Consider the following 23,037-nt stretch of genomic DNA (forward strand, 5'->3'; position numbering starts at 1 on the left):
TATTACTGAACCCCTTTATATTCCCTTAAAATGTAGACACAAATAATCATTGTGATTTGACATTACGGTCATTTTCTGGCCCTGTTCACTGTGGTATTAATAGAAAAACTACTGTTGTAAGAATAGAGTGAAACTGCAACATTTAATTCACAACCTCACAGTTTGTGTATGTGTGTGGGCAGTTTTAGGGGTGGAGTCAGCTCTGTCATGCTCAATGTCAATGTCTTCCTTAAGATCGCACTTGTTGATCCTTGTCTTATACTGAACCACAGCGGAAGCTGATTTGGTGTGTTAATGCAGAACAGGGCTCACTCGACGAAACTTGACTTTGCTGAACTTGCAGTCTTTAAAGTGATCTTCTGCTCCATCTGTCTCTGTGCAGAAGAGTATTCTTAAAGACCACCATGAGAAGAACAACACCTGGGGCAAAGATGGATTCTACATGCTGGTCATCTGCCTCACAATATTCATCACCATCTTCACCTGTTTAATGGTACGTATTTCTCTTTATATTTTAATGGGATATGAAGTTTTGTAGGAAGGTACCTAACCCTTGTCTAAAAGTGTACTCGTGGACACATGTTATCGGACTTCCCAGAGAAAAGTTCTTCTTAGATTCTCATTTAAGTGGAAACTTTGTTTTAGATGTTTCTCGTAAAATTCCTCAGTAGAAATAAATGTATGTATACCATTTCGTCTGGGAAGTATTTGATATGTTGTTTATATCAAGCAACATTGCTGAGATCATTTCTGAAGCTCTAGACGAGACGTTTAAGATTATTGCAGTGTTTTCTCAGGAGAAACAACTGAGAAGCAGGAGACATCAGTAAAGATCTCCAGTTGCTCTTTGTTTAATCTCATTGCTGGTATTAAAGAGATCTCATTTGTGATTTATTCTTCTGACAGGTTTGGATAAATGCTTAAAACATTGATTATTCACTCATCTGTTCAAACACTTCCTGTTTTATACAAACACTTGTTTGTTGCAGCAGAAACACTTGTGGAGTAAGTAGCAGCGACTATTAACGCTTAATAAAAATGGAGGTAATTTTGAGTCCTTACACACTGAAGACAAGAACGGCTGTATTTAATTTTGTGATGAGTAAATGTGAGAAAGAGGTGCATTCATACAGGATATGATAAAGAAGGAGACATTTCAGAACGGATGTAATGTGGCAAAGGAAGTCGCATGGCTTCCTCTGGTGGTTGAGCACTTTAAAGGGATCAACACTAATATATTGGTCACACCTGACTCTGCCCTCTGATTGGTCGATCTCTGCTCCTAACATTTTAAGTCTGTCTTAAGTCCGGTAATGACATCATAAAATGTCCTGAGAGCACCTCTGCTGCTCTCTTCCCCTGAATGACTGAAGAGATTAAGGAATAATAACCCTGTTAAGCAGGGTTATTGACATGCAGCCTTACAAGTGTTGAGCAGGAGAACCAACATTACAATATAGTTATATAGCAACTGCAAAATGACCAGGATTTTACAAGATTCAACGGAATCTCATTTAAATAAAATACTCTAATCAATATGTGAAATGAATGCAGACAGTTCTTAAGTATTCATATGTAACATTTATACATTTTTGTACATTTGGATAGACTCTGAAACACACAATATGGGCATATTGACAGCATCTAAAACAAAGTTTTTACAGCTTAAGAAGTGTAAAAATAAATAAGAATCCTTTATATTGTAAATATATTGTTTAGTTACATTTGTACTATTTTATAGATATTTTATAACCCCCATAACCCAGCCCAAAGTTAACACCAAAACTAACCATTTCTCATCAACTTACAATGGAAGTCTATGGGGCCAATTTTTGGAGGGTTAAAGGCAGAAATGTGAAGTTTATAATTTTATAAAAGCACTTACATTAATTCTTCTGTTAAAACTTGCATATTATTTGAGCTGTAAAGTTGATTAAATAATTTTTACAGTCGTTTTAACTTTTTAAGGTTTCGGCTGTTACGTAAGTAGGAGAGGCAGACGAGGAGTGGGGATCTACACGCGGGTTCTTTATTAAACAAAATGAAAATAAACAAGACAGGAACAAAGGAAACAACCACAAGGGGAAAAATGAAACTAAAACATGAAAACATCAAGGGAACACGAACAGGGAGAACAGGGCAAAGCATCTACATCAGACATCCACAAACAACGATCCACAAAGACTCGGGAACAAACAGGGTTTAAATTCACAGGGAGAGTGATGATCAAACAGGACACAGGTGAGAACAATGAGTGACTGCTGGCAGTGATGAGGGCAGGGAACCATGGGAAGTGTAGTTTTAAGACAGTTGACAAGTGAAACACTGAGCAGACAATGGGGAATCGTGACATAACCCCCCCTCAAAGGAGCAGATTCCAGACGATCCTAAAATTTTTTTAAAAACCCACAAAAACAAAAAACAACATCGTCCAAGGAGTGAAGGGGGGGGCTAGCAGACAAAAGCAGACAGTCCAAGGGGGGCACAAGGGGCAAAGAGACAGTTCAAGGGGCACAAAGGGGCAGACAGGCAGCCCAAGGGGGCACAGAGGGCAAGCAGGCAGTCCACGGGGGCACAAGGGGCAGAGAGGCAGTCCAAGGAGGCACAAGCGGCAGACAGGCAGTCCACGGGGGCACAAGGGGCAGACAAGCAGTCCAAGGAGGCACAGAGGGCAGGCATGCAGTCCATGGGGTCCCAGGGGGCAGACAGGCAGTCCAAGAAGGCCACAAGACGGGGACTGGGTCAGGTGGCCTGGGAGTCAGCCACCGGACAGGGACAGGTTCAGGAGGCCTGGGAGCTGGCCACAGTGCAAGGACAGGTTCAGGAGGCCTGGAAGGCGGCCACTGGACAGGGACAGGTTTAGGTGGCCTGGGAGCTGGCCACAGAGCACGGACAGGTTCAGGAGGACTGGGAGGCGGCCACAGGACAAGGACAGGTTCGGGAGGCCTGGGAGTCAGCCTCAAGACCACAGCCATGGGGAACTCCGAGGGCGGAGCCGTGGTATGCGGAGCCATGGAAGTTTCTGGTGGCGGAGCCATGGAGGGCGGAGCCGTGGAAGACTCGGGTGGCTCAGGAGGCGGAACCGTAGAAGGCTCTGGAGACGGAGCCGTGGGAGGCTCAGAAGGTGGAGCCGAGGACAGCTCAGGAGACAGAGAGGTGGTAGGTAGAGCTGTGGAAGGCTCAGGAGGCGGAGCCGTGGAAGGCGGAGCCATGGAAGGCTCTGGAGGCAGAGCCGAGGGAGGCTCAGGAGGCGGAGCTGAGAGAGGCTCAGGAGGCGACGTCGTAGAAGGCTCAGGAGGCGGAGCTGCGGGAGGCTTCGGAGGCAGAGCCGTGGTTGGCGGAGGCGTGGAAGGCTCAGGAGGCGGAGCTGAGGGAGGCTCAGGAGGCAGAACCGTGGAAGGCGGAACCATGGAAGGCCCTGGAGGTAGAGCCGAGGGAGGCTCAGGAGGCGTAGCCGTGGGAGGCTCAGGAGGTGGAGCCGAGGGAGGCTCAGGAGGCGGAGCTGAGGGAGGCTCTGGAGGCCAGAGCCGAGGAAGGTTCAAGAGGTGGAGCCCTGGAAGGCTTAGGGATTGAAGCCGAGGAAGGCTCGTGGGGCGGAGCCCTGGGAGGCTCGGGAGGCGGAGCCCTGGGAGGCTCAAGATGCGGAGCCCTGGGAGGCTTGAGATGCGCTGACTCTGGGAGGCTCGAGGCTACTGGTGCTGGCTCTGGGATGGTCGAGGCTACTGGTGCTGGCTCTGGGACGGTCGAGGCTACTGGCACTGGATCTGGGACAGTCGAGGCTACCGGCGCTGGCTCACTGACGTTCGAGGCTACCGGCGCTGGCTCTGGGACGGTCGAGGCTACCGGCGCTGGCTCACTGACGTTCGAGGCTACCGGCACTGGCTCACTGACGTTCGAGGCTACAGGCACTGGCTCACTGACGTTCGAGGCTACAGGCACTGGCTCACTGACATTCGGGGCTGCAGGCATTGGCTTGTTGGCCGTGGTATGCGTGAGCTCTGGTTTGTTGGACACAGAGGGTAGAGCCAAGGGAGGTTCTGGGGACGGAGCCGTGGAAGGCGGAGGCTGGGGAGCAGAAGCCTTCCCTCTTCTCCTCCTCCTCCAGGTAGGCGAGGCTGACAACGCTGGATCGCTGACCGTGGCTGGCGTGGGCTCTGGCTCGCTGACCGTGGCTGGCGTGGGCTCTGGCTCGCTGACCGTGGCTGGCGTGGGCTCTGTGGGCTCTGGCTCGCTGACCGTGGCTGGCGTGGGCTCTGGCTCGCTGACCGTGGCTGGCGTGGGCTCTGGCTCGCTGACCATGGCTGGCAAGGGCTCTGGCTTGCTGACTGTGGCTGGCGTGGGCTCTGGCTCGCTGACCGTGGCTGGCGTGGGCTCTGGCTCGCTGACCGTGGCTGGCTTGGGCTCTGGCTCGCTGACCGTGGCAGGTGTGAGCTGGGGAGCGGAAGCCTTTCTTCTCCTCCTCCTCCGGGCGGGGTTGGCTCGCTGACAGGCGGGCAGGCGTGAAAGGACGAGCCATGGAAGACTGGGGGGTCACCACTGTGGGAGGAGAGGCAGGGTCCTCCTCAACGACACCCACAGTGAACGGTGAGCCGCAGGCCAGCAGAGTCTCCTCCATAAATTCGAGGAGCGTCCAGCCGCACGTCGCCGGTGGCAATCGCTCCTTGAGCGAACTGTTCAGGTTGGCCCTGAAGAAAACCACTAGGGAGGAGTCCGGGAAGTCCGCGACACTTGCCAGCTCGAGGAAATCGCGGATGTGGTCCTCCACAGGACGGTCCCCCTGCATGAGGCTAAGAAGTTGACAGTTCGCCTGAAGAACCGCTAGATCCATATTTGGTGGATCGTTCTGTTACGTAAGTAGGAGAGGCAGACGAGGAGTGGGGATCTACACGCGGGTTCTTTATTGAACAGAATGAAAATAAACAAGACAGGAACAAAGGAAACAACCACGAGGGGAAAAATGAAACTAAAACATGAAAACATCAAGGGACCACGAACAGGGAGAATAGGGCAAAGCATCTACATCAGACATCCACAAACAATGATCCACAAAGCCTGGGGAACAAACAGGGTTTAAATTCACAGGGAGAATGATGATCAAACAGGACACAGGTGAGAACAATGAGTGACTGCTGGCAGTGATGAGGGCAGGGAACTATGGGAAGTGTAGTTTTAAGACAGTTGACAAGTGAAACACTGAGCAGACAACGGGCAATCGTGACATCGGCGTTACATCATCATGGCAACAAATTAGTAAAATGTTCTATAACTTTACACAGATGTGGTTAGTAAGTGATTTTATGACAGTGAAATTATGTTAACACACATATTGTTTATGTCTTGTGTCTATACTTTTGAAACGTTGACAGATTAAACCCCATTGACTTCCATTGGAAGTATCTCACTGGAACAGACATTTGTGCTTTTATAAAGAAAAGGAGGGACAAACCAAAATACATTTATGTTGTAAAGCCAAAACTGTTGTTAATTGATCTTAATTAGTACTGAACTGGAATATTCCTGTAATCACATTGATTATAAATACAATAGAATTAGTGGATTAATTCTGTTTAAAATTTGTGATTGCTTCTTTAGTCTGATCAGAAATTGCAAACTTCACAATATGTGGGAATGTTGTGTCTTACAGAAATAATAATCTTTTATAAAGGTGGAGGGTGTTTGTGATGCTAGTGGTATGAGTAATCAACCAGCCACGCAAAGACACTCAGCATACAAAATTCAACAATCAATAAAAATAATTTTTGACAAAATAACTAAAAGTGACAATAAAGAAGAACAACAGCAAAATAATCCACTGAATAGTAAAAGAAACAAACAAAAAATGCAACCACATAACTCAATCATTCCACAATGTATGCAGGGAACATTAGACAGCAAGTTGGCAGAAATACAGTATAATAATAATAATTAATATAAAAACAATTCTGTGTTTTGATTCCGATTACTTTATAATAATTTAGTAAATAAGTCAAAACATTGCAAACATTACTACATATATAGCGCTGGGATATTTGATTCCGTTGGGTCACAAAAATAAACCAAACTGTATGCTAGTTTAAGAAGGTTTTGAACTAGTGGTTTGAAACGAACATTCAAAATCACAGCTAAAGAAAACACACATTTGTGTAATTGGTCTTTTGACTCAAAACCGTATAGTTACTGACATACAATATAGCACTTGCCCTCATGTAACATAATAATGTTTGTTCTAAAGTTGTTTACATAATGATATCATATAGTGCTTATGATTATTGTGATAAAAAATGGTTTATTGAAGGTGTTGAAGATATGCTGAAAATCATGATCGCAATGCAAGTGTGCATTTAAGTGAACGTTTTTTTTCTTTTTTGCCTTATGCAATAATTTGCAGGTTCATTAAACAATCTTAAAAAACACAATAACTGAAATAATGTCATGAAGCTGAATTTGATTTTGTTAAAGTACAGACAATAATGATGCACTGTATCATAGCAACTCACACATGCTGATATAGTGACCTCTGTTGGGAAAATTAAGAAACAAACAAAAACTACACATAATGAAATCAACCAAGAAGAATGCTTTCTACAGCTGCAGACTGATATCTTACACTTTCATTCCAGAGGAAATGTCCTGATATGTGGTGACCTAAATGCAAGAACTGGGAGAGAAGTTGATTATATAAATATAGTAGATGATATTCACATATAGGATGACACCATTTTTCAATCAACATCAATTATCAGTCAAAGAAACAGCTATGACAGTTTAGTCAACACAAATGGAAAGCAGATGTTAAAGCTGTGTAAAGGTTTGGGGCTTTACATCATAAATGGAACAATCAGAGGTGATTCACTCATTAGATTTATGTACTGCTCTACATTAGTAGCTAGTGTGGTTTATTATTCAATTACAAACATTAATCCAAACTTCATCAATGCGTTTACAGTCAGACCTCAACTCCCAATTTCTGATCACTGTCAAACAGTGTTCTTCTTAAAACTATCAAATGAATGGACCAAGACTCCTCCTCAAGAAACAGAACGTCTCGGGTTACGTATGTAACACTTGTTCCCTGAAAAAAGCGGAAAGAGATGCTGCGCTTTGCTAAGCACTTTGGGAACAATCCTAGTTATGACCGAGCTGAGAATATGTGTGTAACACGTCAATGAACATTGACCGAAATTTATAGCCTCAGCTGATGTAATCATTAGATGCACCTGTGGCCAGGCTATAAATGGATGCGTCACCAGGTGTTGTCAGATACTTCTTTTTGAAGAGCAGTCCTGGGGCATCCCAGTGCGGCAAAACAGCGCAGCATCTCGTTCCGCTTTTTTCAGGGAACAGGGGTTACATACGTAACCCGAGACGTTCCCTTTACAAAAAGCTTCACTTGATGCTGCGCTTTGCTAAGCGCTTTGGGAACGCAATACCCACGCCGCCGCACTGGGGCTGTCCGGACCCCTACTGTTGTGAAGTGTGCTCACAAGAACGCAAGAGGTTTCAGACATGAGCTTGAGATGTCGACTCAAGGGCGTAAGGACCCAGAGTAGCATAAACATCTAAACCATAAAATTTTATGAATGTGTGCGGAGAGGACCAGCCTGCCGCATCGCAAACTTACGGGCATCCAGGGATATAACTGCCCTGAGTGACAGGAGCATGCCCTGGGCCCTAAGGAGAATCTGACGTGTCAGAAATACAGCTGACAAGAACTTGAATCTCCTTGATGATTTATGTGAGAGGCTACCGCTGTATTGCCCACCCGCACCAAGACATGGCAGCCTCAGGAGGAAGTATTTCAGGGCCAGAAATACAGCCATCAACTCGAGACAGTGACTGTGACAACCGAGCTGATGACCCTCCTATCCCCTTAAGCTGGACGACCACTTAAGGCTGCTACCCAGCCTGTCAGGGAGAAGTCTGTCGTTAGCAGCCTGCGACAACAAGATGCACCTAGAGTGGGACCCAAGGCAAAAAAAAAATGGGGTCTGAACCACATAGAAAGGGAACGAAGCCCGAGGCGCCCTTATTAGCCTAAGGGTTTTGGCCCTTGGAAGAAATACCCTGGCTTTGAGCCACAACAAAAATGGTCTCATGAGCAGAAGGTCCAGAGGGATCACCGAGGACCTGAGACCTGGAAATCATTGATACTGATAACAGTGCAACCTTGACCTAGCCTAACTTTGCTCAGGGTGACCTGAATGGACTCAATTCTAGCGGGAGACAGTTGTGCCCGCATTGTGACTGAACTCCATGCGATGCCCCGATAGACAGTGTTCTGAGTGGGAGAGAGGACACTTTTCTTGGCTTTGAGCCTCAACCCCAGAGAAACCAGATGAATTAAGACGATATCCCTGTGCTGAACTGCCAGTTCTTGGAACTGCGCTAAGATCAGCCAGTCGTCTATATAATTCAGAATGCAGATGCCCCGGAGTCACAAAGGAGCCAGCGCTACATAATGCATTTGTGAGTGTGTGGGTTAAAAGGGCTAGGCCGAATAGAAGAACCTGACTCTGGAAGACTTAGCCCCCGAAAGCGAACTTCATGAACTTCCTGTGTTGTGGCATAACTTCTAAATGAAGTAAAGAAGTGCACCATAAGATCGATGGTGACAAGCTAAACGAGACGTAGGGCTTGACACCCAGACTGGGCAGTTCAAGCTTTAAGATCTAAGCCAGACGCCACCCCTCACCCTCCATGGGAACCAGGATGTACATAGTGTAATAACATAACTCTCTCTCTGGAAGGGGAACACATTCCATGGCCCCTTTAACCAGGATATTTGCTTTTCACAGTAGACATAAAAAAGTAATCTGGTTTACGGTAGTGAGAACCACGCCGTTGAAACACGGAAGGCGGAGGTGAATTAAATCCTGATGCCCTTTCCTACTGTTCTTAAGACCCACAGAAAAAGTATATATCTGGCAGAAGTTTCTACGCTGCCAGGATCTCTGAGATGGGTATTAGATTTTAACACTTCCTGTTGAGAGGTTGTCGAGTGTTTTGCATATGCAGAGAACAGCGAAAACACCCAAATTTTGATGGGAGCCTCTGCCACCCGAAACACCAAGTGGTGGCGGGAATGGAGAGGCTTCGAGGGGGTACCGGGATGGGTGAAGTGAAGCACGCGCCCCATCCTGAGGGGAGCTACCCCCTAAATCTAGGCGCAAGACCATCAAGGTTTTCTCTTTTTAGAAATTATGGTCCTGAGGTCTTGCTTTGGGGGCTGCCGAGGGCGACGAGACTGTCCCCAATCCCTGGGAGGAGGAGCACGACTCACCACGCTTTGCTTTTGAGCCTCCCTTCTACCAGGACTGAGGCGGGTCTGGGGGGCCGAAGGACCCGCCCCTGAGTGTGGCGAGGGAGGAACTGCCCGAAGGCTTCCTCGTGGCTTTTCGCCTCCTGGAACCTGGAGATAACCATGGTCATGGCGTCTCCGAATAGGCCAGTGGCCGAAACCGTGGCATCAAGGAGGAAAATTTGTCCTTGTCCTTGATACCCGAAAGGTTGAGCCAAAGGTGCCTCTCCGCGGTGATCAAGGCAGACATAGACCGGCCAATAGCATGGGCTGTTTGCTTGGTCACGCGGAGAGTAAGATCTGTGGCTCGGCGAAGCTCAGAGAAGGCTTGCTCGCCGAGCACGGCACCCACGCTCAGGTCGTCCAGCAGGTCAGCCTGGTACGCCTGTAATACAGCCATAGTGTGCAGAGCAGCACCAGCCTGACCTGCTGCTTGATAAGCCCTTCCCACTAAAGTGGAGGTTGTCCTACAAGGCTTTGAGGGGAGAGAGGGCTTTTTGAGTGACCGCAAGCGTCTCTTCGACCGAATATCCCCATGCCTCAGCACCCACGATAGTCGAATATAATGACGTCGAGGGTACGTGAACACGGGAAGAATAGGGGTTCCTCCATGAGTGAGAAAGCTCTTCATGGAGGTTATCAAAGAAGGGAAGGGACTGATGAGGCATTCCCTTCCCCAGATTGCTAGATAAAAATCTATCCCCTAACTTGGAGGGTTTGGGAGTCTCTTTTTGGCGTGGACAGTCCAACTGGAGTCTGGCAACCGCACGAGTAACCACATCGAGCAATTCCTCCGCTGATTTTTTATCGTGGACGGAAAGCTCCGACGCGGGAAGAGAATCGCGGTCCTCCTAATGAAACGAAGAGGCGTCGGAACGTGCTTCGAGATCATGTGAAGGACCAGCTGGGTTTGGGGAGAGAGCGAGAGAAAGGGACAAACCCGTCTCTTGCTCCTCGGCCAAATCCATGCGAGAGCCCCACGAACTATGCATGGATGCTGAATCCCGGAAGCAAGCGAGGCGAGCGTGAAGCACTTTGGCAGAAAGCAAATCACAGTGCTCGCACCCGCCCTGCTGCAACGCGAGAGCAGTGTGCTCTTCCCCCAAACAAACAGAGCAAAACTGATGCGTGTCCTCTTCGGCTATAGAGCGAGAACAGGGGAACACGCATCATTTGCCCCGAACTTGCCCGGCTTTCACTCATTCTCTCTTTTAAAAATATATATATTATTTTCTTAGAAAGAAGAGAAAAGGAGAAAAGGTTCACTGCACACTGCCTAACAAATTCTAACTCCTAGCAGAGGAAAGAAAGTTTTGACAGGGTTGTAAAACACACACACACAGAATCGCTCTGAAAAAAGAGGATCTGACGACACCTGGTGACGCATCCATTTATAGCCTGGCCACAGGTGCATCTAATGATTACATCAGCCGAACCTATAAATTCTGGTCAATGTTCATTGACGTGTTACACACATATTCACAGATCAAGTGAAGCTTTTTGTTAAGGGAACAAATAATTTCTTTGAAAATCAAACTCAAATGGAACCAATCAAACATTGAAAAACTCAAAGATAACATGAACATCTTTTGTGGGTTCTACTCCAGCATTTGTTCTACTCCAGCATTTGTTCCACTCCAGCATTTGTTCCACTACAACGTTTGTTCCACTCCAGGGTTTGTTCCACTCCAGCGTTTGTTCTACCCCAGAGTTTGTTCCACTCTGGCATTTGTTCCACTCCAGGGTTTGTTCCACTTCAGCGTTTGTTCCACTCCAACAATTGTTCCACTCCAGGGTTTGTTCCACTCCAGGGTTTGTTTCACTCCAGCGTTTGTTCCACTCTAGCGTTGTTCCACTCCAGGGTTCGTTCCACTCCAGGGTTTGTTCCACTCTAGCGTTTTTCCATTCCAGCGTTTGTTCCACTACAGGGTTTGTTCCACTCTAGCGTTTTTCCACTCCAGCGTTTGTTCCACTACAGGGTTTGTTCCACTCTAGCGTTTTTCCACTCCAGCGTTTGTTCCACTACAGGGTTTGTTCCACTCCAGGGTTTGTTCTACTCCAGGGTTTGTTCCACTCCAGCGGTTGTTCCACTCCAGGGTTTGTTCCACTCTGGCATTTGTTCCACTCCAGCATTTGTTCCACTCCAATGTTTGTTCCACTCCAAATTTTGTTCCACTCCAGGGTTTGTTCCACTCCAGCGTTTGTTCCACAACAACTTTTGTTCCACTCCAGGGTTTGTTCCACTCCAACGTTTGTTCTACTCCAGCATTTGTTCCACTCCGGCGTTTGTTCCTCTGCAGTGTTTGTTCCAATGCAGCATTTGTTCCACTCCAATGTTTGTTCTACTCCAGCGTTTGTTCCACTCCGGCGTTTGTTCCACTGCAGCGTTTGTTCCAATGCAGCGTTTGTTCCACTCCAGCGATTTAAATTAAATGATTTAAAGATTCTACTCCTGTGTCTCTTCTCATCCTCTTCCACTCCTTGGACACCAATGTTACAACCTGCAGCAGAGGGGCTTCAGCACAGCCTCACCCTGCTGGAACAGTATTTTCACGACTGGGCACTCTCAGTCAACCTGAGTCATGCTGTTCCAGAAGAAGGCAAGATCACTTACAGTTCACTTACAGAGGAGAGGTCCTACAACACAGTTCCACCTACAGTTATCTGGGCGTTGAAATAAATACACATAAAGGATTTAACCTGGCTGTAAAAACATTGGGTGAAAAGGCTTGGAGGGCATTTTATGCCATCAAATTGCCATTCGGCCAAATAAAATGAATATAATGAACAAAATTATATAATGCTATAATAAAACCAATACTACTATATGGATGTGAAATATGGGACCCATGAAAAATGTTCATCATTGGGATAAAACTTCAATAGAAAAAATGCAACTGGAATTTGCAAAAAACATTTTACGTGTACATCGAAGCACCTCAAATTGTGCCTGTAGGGCTGATTTAGGTCTACACCCCTTAAGCATTTCAATTCAGAAAAACGTCAAGCAATTCTGGTATCAGCTTACATCAACTGTATGATCCAGAATCTATCCCATATCAAGCCCTCTTCGCCAAAGAAACCCCTGCTGAATCAAACCTGAATATTCTCGCTCTGAAACTTGTTAATGAGAGCAAATTTGATATCTAATCCAGTTACAAATTACATCAAAATGGAACAATAAAAACTGAATTTGAACTCCACAACAAACTTCAAAGATATCCATCCCTAAATAGAACACCAAATTCGGAAATTACTTGATCAAATTAAACATTTCATCATTCATTCCATAAACTGTCTGATACAGAGAAACTCACATATGTACTTGGAGAAGATGACAACACAACCACACTAGCTGCTAAATAGTTGTCTGCCATTAATAATATAAGAAATAGTAAAGTCATTTTGTGTCTTTTTCCCCTATGTAATATTTATTAGTATTGACATGTTTCACTATTCCTTTTTTCACTTTTACTTATTGTATTATTTTATATTTTGTATTATATTTTTTTATTTATTTAAAATATACATAGAAACAACTTAATAATGCTTTGGCAATACTGTGAGAAATCTGCCATGGCAATAAAACTGAATTGAATTGAAATCAGTCATCAATCAAAAATAAACACATAAAATGCTCTTGCATTGAATCAATGAACTTGTTCCTCTGAAATCATCTTAAAGGACTAATTCAGTTAAAATAAGACTTATGTAAAGGATGATAAAGGAGTTGATTTAGAATTCTGTAGAGCAGAAAAGATATCTCAGTTGGTAGAGCGGGTCGGACACTAATCGCAGGGTTGGTGGTTCGATTCCCGACCCACAGGACTCCACGTCCCGAAGAGTCCTTGGGCAAGACACTGAACCCCAAGTTGCTCCCAATGGCAGACTAGCACCTTGCATGGCAGCTCTGCCATCATTGGTGTGTGAATGTGTGAATGGGATGCAGTGTAAAGTGCTTTGGTAACCGCTAAGGTTAAAAAAGGTGCTATATAAGTGCAGACCATTTACCATTTAAAGATATTCAGATTTAAAGACATTTTTACAAACACTTCAGTTTGCTCATTTAATTTGACACTATTTTATGGCCCATTTAATTAGTTCTAAATGAAAGTGATGACATAAACACTAGTTGGCTGTTGGCTGTTGGATCCACAACAGCGCACACAGTCCCAAATGTTTCACTAGTGACCCCTGACATCAGAGGTAGCAGATCGGGGAATATACAAGATAACATTTCACATGCTCTTAAAAAACCACTGGTAAAACATCTACTAAACTATAATGATGTTTTCAATGCATGCATTGCTTGCAACAAATAACTTAAAAGTAGATACAAGGGTACTTTTGAATGACCGTTAATGGAGAAAGATGCTTTTTGCCCTACAGTTGAGAAGCACAATCCTACTCAGTAATGTTGTTAAATCCACTTTTTTGTTTCTTTTCACTCAAGAAAACAATACTTTGAAATGCTAAAATGCTATGTTCATGTATCATTCTGAATTGTATCAGATATCACTTATTCCATGAAAGATCTGTTTGTAGTTTGCTCATTGTATGTTTATGGCTAAAACCACTGCTTTTGAAATTCCTTGAAATGCCGTTTTCCACCTATAAATAAGAAATTATATTTTATACTTAGGCAACAACTATTCCATAATTTCTCATTATCGTAATGCAAAAAATTTATCACATATCATTTAATGTTTTCTAAAAATGATATTTAACGTAATATACAGTATAATCATGGTTCCCCTTCTGTCGCTCTCTCCACGTTGTGTCGGAGAAGCGACACTAGGGGTCTCTCTTGAGCGCCGATATTCACCTCTGATCTTATTGAAAAGGGCCAATGGGAGTTGGCAGTCAGTATTTGCATACCCCGCCCCTGGACATACGGGTATTTAAGCGGGGCAAATACGGGAGTTCATTCAGAAAATTTCTTCGGAGCCGATGGTCTGTCTGCAGTTTGCTGCGAGTTACACGCCACTTAAACGTTCCTGTTTTCCTCTGACGATCTGCATGCTGTTGGATCTTGACGGCGCACAACAGCAGCTTTCTCCTTCTCAGTGCACGGCGTGCATTGTTGCCCCTGAGCGCTTCGACAGCGCAGACATGTACACACACACACTGTGTATTAAAAGATTTTTTACTAAAAGAGTCATTTTCTCTAAAAGAGCAAACACAGCGGCGTTGAACGTCCTTTTAAGGACGCGTCTTTTTCAAGATGCTCTCCGCTTCAGACGGCCACAGGCGCTGTCTCATGTGTTTGGGCCGCGATCACACCGAGGCGGCGTTTGTGGATGGTTCATGTTCTCACTGCGAGAACATGACCATGACCACGTTGCGGTCGCGGCTTGCTTTCAACAGAAAGCAAGCCACCCCAGCTGCACCCCGCATTGCTCCTTCTTCCCACGGGATTAAGGACGGTGCGGTTGGTGCTGGGGGCGATTTGGGGGCGGCAGCGGGTGCAGTTTCGCCGGGTAACCCCCCTCGAACCTCCCGTTCCCCGACACGCTCGCTGGTCTCCGTCCACGCTCGCGGCGATAGCGGCTCACCTCACGGGCCGGCTGTCTATCCTCCCGAGTCCGAAGCAGATGAGCTCGCCGCTGCATCGGAGAGTGCGGTGTCTGATGTCGAGGACTCCCCTGGACTGCCGCCTTCGGGCCAGCAGGCCCAGGCTGAGGCCGACGCTCAGATGTCCGACATGCTTGCCCGGGCCGCCTTGAGCGTGGGGTTGGACTGGAACCCTCCATCCTCCCCACAGCCTTCTCGGTTGGATGATTGGTTCCTGGGGGCAGCGCGCCGTTCGCGGCCTCGCACCCCCTCGGTCCCTTTCTTCCCGGAGGTGCATGATGAGCTGACGTCTACGTGGAGAGCCCCGCTCTCCGCTCGTCTAGGTGCCACCCGCTCAACTCTCTCCACCCTCGACGGCGGAGAGCGCCACGGGTACGACGCGATTCCCCAGGTTGATAGGGCAGTTGCGCACCATCTATGCCCCGGTAGCCCTACCTCCTGGCGGGGTCGCTCCGTACTCCCATCCGAGCCCTGTAGGACAACATCCTCGCTTAACGCGAAGGCCTACACTACGGCTGGACGCGCTGACTCTGCCCTGCATGCGATGGCCCTCCTGCAAGTCCACCAGGCCAAAGCTCTCAGAAACATGCACGGGGGTGGACCTGATCCTGATGTGCTGCAGGAACTGCGCTCAGCGACCGACCTCGCCCTGAGAGCGACGAAGGCCACAGCGCAGGCACTCGGACAGACGATGGCCACCCTAGTGGTCCAGGAATGCCATCTTTGGCTCAACCTGGTCGAGATGCGTGAGGCTGACAAAAACCGCTTCCTGGACGCACCTGTCTCCCAGATTGGCCTTTTCGGTGACACCGTCGAGGACTTCGCCCAACAGTTCTCTGCGGTGAAGAAGCAGACGGAGGCCATTTTGCACATCATTCCCCGCCGCAGACCTGCCGCTACGGGCCCTGACCCGTCTGCCTGCCGAGTGTGCCCCCCTGCGAGGAAACCAGCTCCTGCTCCGCCTCAACCCGGGCCCAGCTCTCAGCCCCAGCATCGAGCACTCCGCAGGCGGCGCACGCCCCCTGTCTCACGAACCCCCTCCAGGACCCGGAAGGCTCCCAAGCGTTCCTGAGACAGCCGACTCAGAGCCGAAGACGTGGGCTGTGGTACCCACATTCTCAATAAAAGAGCTATTTCCTTTGCCTCTGGGTCACCTGGCCCGCAAATGCCGTTTTCACGGCAATGTGCTTTCAGATCACAACAGTCCCGGTACACCGGACGCGGCGATCCTGCCTTCCGCCTGCCCACGACTGTCCCCCGGCCGGCCGGTTCAGACGAGTCCAGAGGACGCCAACATCAGACCTCCTCCTCAGTCAAGAACCCGCCCCCTGCCGGGCGCGTGGAGCAAGGTAAGTGATTTGAGTCTATTCTCAGCACCTCAGCCTCAGGCCGCAACGAAGCCGCCCGACGCTGCATTACCTGTTCTGCCCGCTCGCGAGGCCCGCCGGTACATCCAAAATACTCGTCCCTTTGGTGCCCCTAAGCGCAGAGCTGGGAAGCGTGGCTTTCGCTTCCCAACGCATCACGCTGGCTGCACCGGACCATTCGACTTCGGTTACGCAATTCAGTTTGCCCGGCTCCGCCCCTTCAGGGGCATCCGCTTTCCGCAGTACACGGCGAGCACGCCAGTTCCCTGCGCACGGAAATCGCGACCCTCTTAGCCAAGGGCGCGGTAGAGCCCGTCCCTCCAACCGAAATGAGGAAGGGTTTCTACAGCCCTTCATTGTACCCAAGAAAGGCGGCGGCTTACGACCAATCCTGGACTTGCGAGTTTTCAATCGGGCCTTGTTAAAGGGGTCATGACATGGTTTTTTTTATTGTATTATTATGTTCCCTTAGGTGCAATTATAGTATTAATATATTTTTTTTTAAGAAAAACTTTTAAAATCTAGTGATTTATGACCTTTTCCCACCCTGTTTCTCATCCTCTGATTCAAACAGTCTGTTTTGGGGGCGTTTTCCATTTAAGACTTCAGTGTTAACGCCCACTGTTATGATTGGCTAACGTCAGTGCCTATGTATCAATTATTGACGCCTCCAGCCAGAACAATATGCAAGTAAACTAAGTAAAAACACTGTGATTATTCATAATGAATGAAATTGCGCTTTAAAAAGTAGTTTAAAGTTTAAAATAGATTACTTACAGTTTGCGTCGTCGTTGTTCCCAGAATAGTCGGCACGGACTTATCTTTGAGCAACAGTTTTCTGGCAAAGCCAGCATCATATTGAGATTTGTTCTCAAAACAGTCATCCTTAAAATGTACAGAACAAACGCTTAAGTTAACACTGCCGTGACTGGGTCGATCCGCAAAAAATAAACTGCATCCATTTTTCCCTGACGTCTGGATCTTTCGGCAGCTTATTCAGAGGTTTTGTTTGACCACAGCCAGGAACAGCACATCTGTGTGGCATCGTAATTTTCCTGTGCACAAGTAGTCTCTGTCAGAGCTCGCTGTCCATCGACTGAACACTTGTGAGGCGCACGGCGATACTGAAATGAGCGTAGTTGTCTTGCGCTTATAGCGTAGTTATGTTGTGCTGGAGGCGGTCATATGCAAACGCTGTTACGTCACTTCTAACCGACACGTCACTTCTAACCATGAATCCAGAACGAGCTGTATTTTGAGCTTGATTAAATAAATGATTCGTTTAGAATGGGGAGGACGTCTTAAAATATTAAACTTGCAGGACGTTTTAATGATACAAAGACCTCTTATATACCAAAAGATCAAGGCAAATTTGGTTTCTCATGTCATGACCCCTTTAAAACTCCTGTTCAAAATGCTTACACAGAGAAATATTCTGGCTGGCGTTCAGCATCTAGATTGGTTTGCAGCGGTGGACCTGAAGGACGCGTACTTCCACGTCTCAATTCTGCCATGACACCGACCCTTCTTACGGTCCGCGTTCGACGGCCAGGCGTTTCAGTACAAAGTCCTCCCCTTCGGCCTGTCTCTGTCCCCTCGCGTCTTCACGAAAGTCACAGAGGCGGCCCTTGCCCGCTACGAGTAGCCGGCATCCGCATTCTCAACTACCTCGACGACTGGCTCATCCTAGCACACTCTCGAGAGTTACTATGCACACACAGAGACCAGGTGCTCCGGCACCTCAGCCGCTTGGGGCTTCAGGTCAACTGGGAAAAGAGCAAGCTCACTCCGGTTCAGAGCATCTCTTTTCTCGGGTTGGAGTTAGACTCAGTCTCAATGACAGCACGTCTCACGAGCGAGCGTGCTCAGTCGGTGCTGGACTGCCTCGCTTCCTTCAAGCCAGGCACAGTGGTCCCTCTAAAACTTTTCAAGAGGCTCCTGGGGCATATGGCGTCCTCTGCGGCAGTCGCGCCGCTGGGGTTGATGCATATGAGACCACTCCAGCACTGGCTCCAGACTCGAGTCCTGAGACAAGCATGGCACCGCGGCATGCATCGGGTAAGGATCACCCCCGCCTGCCTCAAAACACTCCGACCCTGGACAGACCTCTGCTTTTTACAGGCAGGAGTGCCCCTGCAGCAGGTGTCCCGACGCGTCCTGGTCACAACCGATGCCTCCCGGTCTGGGTGGGGTGCCGTGTGCAGCGGGCACGCAGCAGCGGGCCATTGGAAAGGGTCCCCGCTGCGTTGGCACATCAATTGCCTGGAGTTGCTGACTGTCCTTCTTGCTCTCAGAAAGTTCCTCCCGTTAGTTCAGGACAAACGTCCTCGTGAGATCGGACAGCACCACGGTGGTGGCGTACATAAATCGCCAAGGCGGCGTACGCTCCCGCCACATGTCACAACTCGCCCGCCGTCTCCTCCGACTCAAGTCGCTGCGTGCCACTCACATCCCCAGCAAGCTCAACGTCGTAGCGGACGCGCTATCACGACAACGCCTGCCCGGCGGGGAGTGGAGGCTTCACCCCCAGTCGGTCCAGCTGATTTGGGAACAGTTTGGCAAGGCCCAGGTAGACCTGTTCGCCGCCCAGGAAACCTCCCACTGCCCGCTCTGGTACGCCCTAACAGAGGCTCCCCTCGGGACAGACGCGCTGGCACACAGCTGGCCCTCGGGGCTGCGCAAGTACGCATTTCCCCCAGTGAGCCTTCTTGACCGGTGCTGTGCAAGGTCAGGGAGGACGTTGGTGGCCCCCTACTGGCCCACTCGGACTTGGTTCTCGGAACTCAGGCTCCTCGCGACAGCTCCTCCCTGGCGAATTCCCCTGAGAAAGGACCTCCTCTCTCAGGGACAGGGCACGCTCTGGCACCTGCGCCCAGACCTCTGGAACCTCCACGTCTGGTCCCTGGACGGGACGCGAAAGAGCTAGCCGGCTTACCGGCGACCGTTGTGAATACCATCAACCAAGCCAGAGCCCCCTCTACCAGGCACCTTTACGCCCTAAAGTGGCGCTTGTTCGCAGATTGGTGTTCTTCCCGAGCCGAAGACCTGCAGAGATGCGCGATTAGGTCAGTGCTTCTGTTCCTACAGGAGAGGCTGGACAAGAGGCTGTCCCCGTCCACCCTCAAGGTGTATGTTGACGCTATCGCCGCCCACCACGATCCTGTAGACGGCAAGTCTTTGGGTAAGCACGACCTGATCCTCAGGTTGCTGAGAGGCGCCCGGAGGTTGAATCCCTCCCGGCCAGGCCTAGTTCCTTCCTGGGATCTCTCGGTAGTCTTGGCAGGACTCCAGAGACCTCCCTTCGAGCCGCTCGAATCAGTTGGACTCAGGGCCCTCTCTCTTAAGACGGCCCTGCTGATCGCGCTCGCCTCCATTAAGAGGGTCGGGGACCTGCAAGCGTTCTCTGTCAGCGACACTTGCCTGGAGTTCGGTCCGGCAGATACGTCTGTGATCCTAAGACCGTGACCGGGCTATGTGCCCAAGGTTCCTACCACACCATTTCGAGATCAGGTAGTGAACCTGCAAGCGCTGCCCTGGGAGGAGGCAGACCCAGCCCTTTCGTTGCTGTGTTCAGTGTGCGCCCTGCGCATTTACCTGGACCGCACACAGAGCACCAGACGCTCTGAGCAGCTCTTTGTCTGCTTTGGGGGATGGCAGAAAGGGAATGCCGTCTCCAAGCAGAGGCTCGCCCACTGGGTTGTCGACGCCATCACACTGGCTTATCACACCCAGGCCGTGCCCCTACCCTTGCGGGTCCGAGCTCACTCAACAAGGGGTGTTGCATCCTTGTGGGCACTGGCCAAGGGCACCTCCCTAGCAGACATCTGTAGAGCCGCGGGTTGGGCAACACCCAACACCTTCGCGAGGTTTTACAACCTCCGCGTTGAGTTGGTTGCGTCTCGTGTTTTCTCAGGTCCGAGCCCGTAGAACTCGGTAACACATAGACCGACCGGCCGGGTGGATCGCTTGCGCCCAGCGCCCTTTTCCTGACGTCAAGGTAAAGTAGTGCGCCTTCTTCCCAGGGCGCCCCACTCTGAGTCGGGCCCCTGGTCGATTCCTCCCCAGCCCTCCAGGTCCACGGTTCAGCGGAGGAACTCGCCGACCCAAGCCACTGCGGGTACCCTGATGGCTACCCTGTACTGGTATAGGTGCTCCACAGGTAAGGCCTCCTTCGGACTCCCCCTGTGTGTAATTCCACGGTTCTGTCCCCTTACGAGCAGACCCCCGTGTCTCCCTTAGGCAGTTACAGCTGCTTTGGTCGCCGTGCTGTAGCAACTCCCCCCTTTCGAGGCTGGATCTACCACCGCACCATACTTTCCACACGAGCCCTAAGACGGCCGTGTGACGTGTCTACCACTTTTCCTCCCCAAGAAAAAGGGCAGGTGTGGTCTCCGCGAGGGTCTGGGTAAGACCCCTTCCCTATATGCGTGTAAGGGCCCCGGCCGTGATTGCTCTATGCGAGAAACATAGAGAGAAAAGAGGCCCAGCCAGGCTGGCCCGTTCCCATGTTGGCAAACATCGCCTTGTTCCCTCCCAGGGTAACTAGAAGGACTCTGATGTTCTTATGGGGCATTGGGGAAGGGTACGTGCAGCCAGGTACAGACAATGCGTGGCACTGGATGAAATCCCTGCCCGCCTCTGTATCGGGCGGTCCACGTACAAGGTTCAGCGCATGGCAAGATTGGAATGGGTCCCCTAGTGTCGCTTCTCTGACACAACGTGGAGAGAGCGACAGAAGGGGAACGCTTGGTTACGTATGTAACCTCCGTTCCTCGAGGGAGTGAACGACACGTTGTGTCTTTCCTCCGCCATGTCGCTGAACCGAGCCACTGTTGTGGCCGGACCATTCCGCTCCTCAGAAAAATCCTGAATGAACTCCGAATTTGCCCCGCTTAAATACCCGTATTTCGGGGCGGGGTATGCAAATACTGACTGCCAACTCCCATTGGCCCTTTTCAATAAGATCAGAGGTGAATATCGGCGCTCAAGAGAGACCCCTAGTGTCGCTTCTCCGACACAACATGTCGTTCCCTCCCTCGGGGAACGGAGGTTACATACGTAACCAAACGTACTATTACTTGCACTACCTTTAATTTATGCTAATTTAAATTAATAAAAATCATTACACATTACATTAATGAGATTTTGAGGGGAGATATGATTAATTGTGATATTCTGATGCTATTGAAACTTTGTAATGGAGCACTTTTACAAGATGATTCGCTTATGTTTTCCTCTTTTGTAAGTTTCTTTGGATAAAAGCGTCTGCAAAATGAATAAACGTAAATGAAAAACAATGCCACATTGCAAAGGTCCTTTTCCACCATTGGGCCAAATGGTTCTCGTGGCGAAACAAGTTCCGTGGCAACTATGGTTTCTTTTTCCACTGGGGTGCTGCAAATTCAGGATTAGAATTGTTTTTTTAAATGTCAAATACTATTTTTTATTTTCAGGTGAAATGTGACCTAGACATGTCTTTTAACATTTTACCCAACACCCAGTGGAGAGTCATGGAATATTATAAAGTAATCCTTCTTTTCCTCAGGTGCTTTACCGACTGAAGGAGAACGAACTGTTGGATCAGCAGTTGAAAGATCCGTCATCACCCCTCCGGGACTTACAGCTGTCACAGATCCATGTTCATGGTGCTCAGCCCCCCCTGACTCTCAAGAACAGCATGGTACAGGCCGACCAGACCTCCAAAACCTCCTGTGCCACCAATTCTACCAACACCATCAATACAAGCACCCCATCCTGTAACGACAACATCCCCCATACTGATTCCAGCGTGAGCTCAGAGCTACAGTGCCCCACCGGACACTCTGTGGCTGAGCTCAAAACCAGCGTGTCCTCCGCACATTCACCATTTAGGATGAAATCCATTGCAGGACTGCAGGAGAGGTAATAGGTTATAAAAGTACACAATCCATACAGAAATCTGATATATGGCAATACTGTATATGTAAAACACATGGATGAAATGTTTTCTGATATAATAGGTCACATACTGTATATATACATATATAGTGTCACTTTTGAGTCGTGTTAAAAACATACAGTTTTTGGTCGCTATGTAAAGTTAAATACAGATTGAAGCTTAGAAAAACACATCTTGAGATCACTGTGTACGTATTTGCGCTCCATCAAGCTGTGATTGAACGCAAGAACGTGTTCTCATCTTGTTTTGTAAGCTGTCGGCGAGTGTGGTTTGTTCTCTGTATAAGTGCATTGCCCAAACTGCTGAAGTTTCGCTTACTGCCCCCTGGAGAAAACAGGTGGTACTCCAAGCTTGAATTGCTCGGATGGAAGGAATATCCCTTATTATCCCTTATATATTATGATTAATTTCAATATCATTTTTATATAATTAATCACACTGAATTAACATGTTAAATCGACAGCCCATATTTAGCCATGTATTAGATATATGTATGGGGACAAAGGTCTTCTGAAGTGTCCAGTTTTGGTGAGAAAAAGCACAAAATGTTATTTTACAGTGAAAAACTTGACTTCCACCATAACACTACTTAGTACGTTAGTGAGCGCATGAGAGAAGCACGTTTTAATTACTCTAAAGTAAAAACAGAGCTAGTTCCTGCATGACCACATAAATGAGCTTCTCTTTTATATGCGTACATGAACATATAAAGTAGAGCTATGGCAGAAGATTTTCAATGTTTGTGTGCCTGTCATCAAGCATCATGCCCAACAGGTCAATGGGTCAGTAATTCACTCCAGTATATTTATATTGCACAATAAGAGCCTAAACTGCTAATTGTTTTCCACTGAGCTCAGAAT

At 48.4% G+C, this 23,037-nt stretch overlaps 1 protein-coding gene across 2 annotated transcripts in view; it reads left to right on the forward strand.

The window, feature by feature from the left end:
* Nucleotides 1-239: 239 nt before the first annotated feature.
* LOC127638717 (receptor-type tyrosine-protein phosphatase R-like) overlaps nucleotides 240-23,037 on the forward strand; it is a 73,656-nt gene continuing 50,858 nt past the window's right edge. For both annotated transcript variants that reach the window (XM_052120367.1, XM_052120366.1), the window contains exons 1-2: nucleotides 240-493; nucleotides 21,785-22,140. In XM_052120367.1, coding sequence (XP_051976327.1) covers nucleotides 443-493; nucleotides 21,785-22,140 — 407 coding nt within the window. In that variant the 5' untranslated portion in view covers nucleotides 240-442. The remainder of the gene's footprint in view (nucleotides 494-21,784; nucleotides 22,141-23,037) is intronic.

Source organism: Xyrauchen texanus, chromosome 47, assembly GCF_025860055.1.
Source record: "Xyrauchen texanus isolate HMW12.3.18 chromosome 47, RBS_HiC_50CHRs, whole genome shotgun sequence".
NCBI classification, from domain to species: Eukaryota; Metazoa; Chordata; class Actinopteri; order Cypriniformes; family Catostomidae; genus Xyrauchen; species Xyrauchen texanus.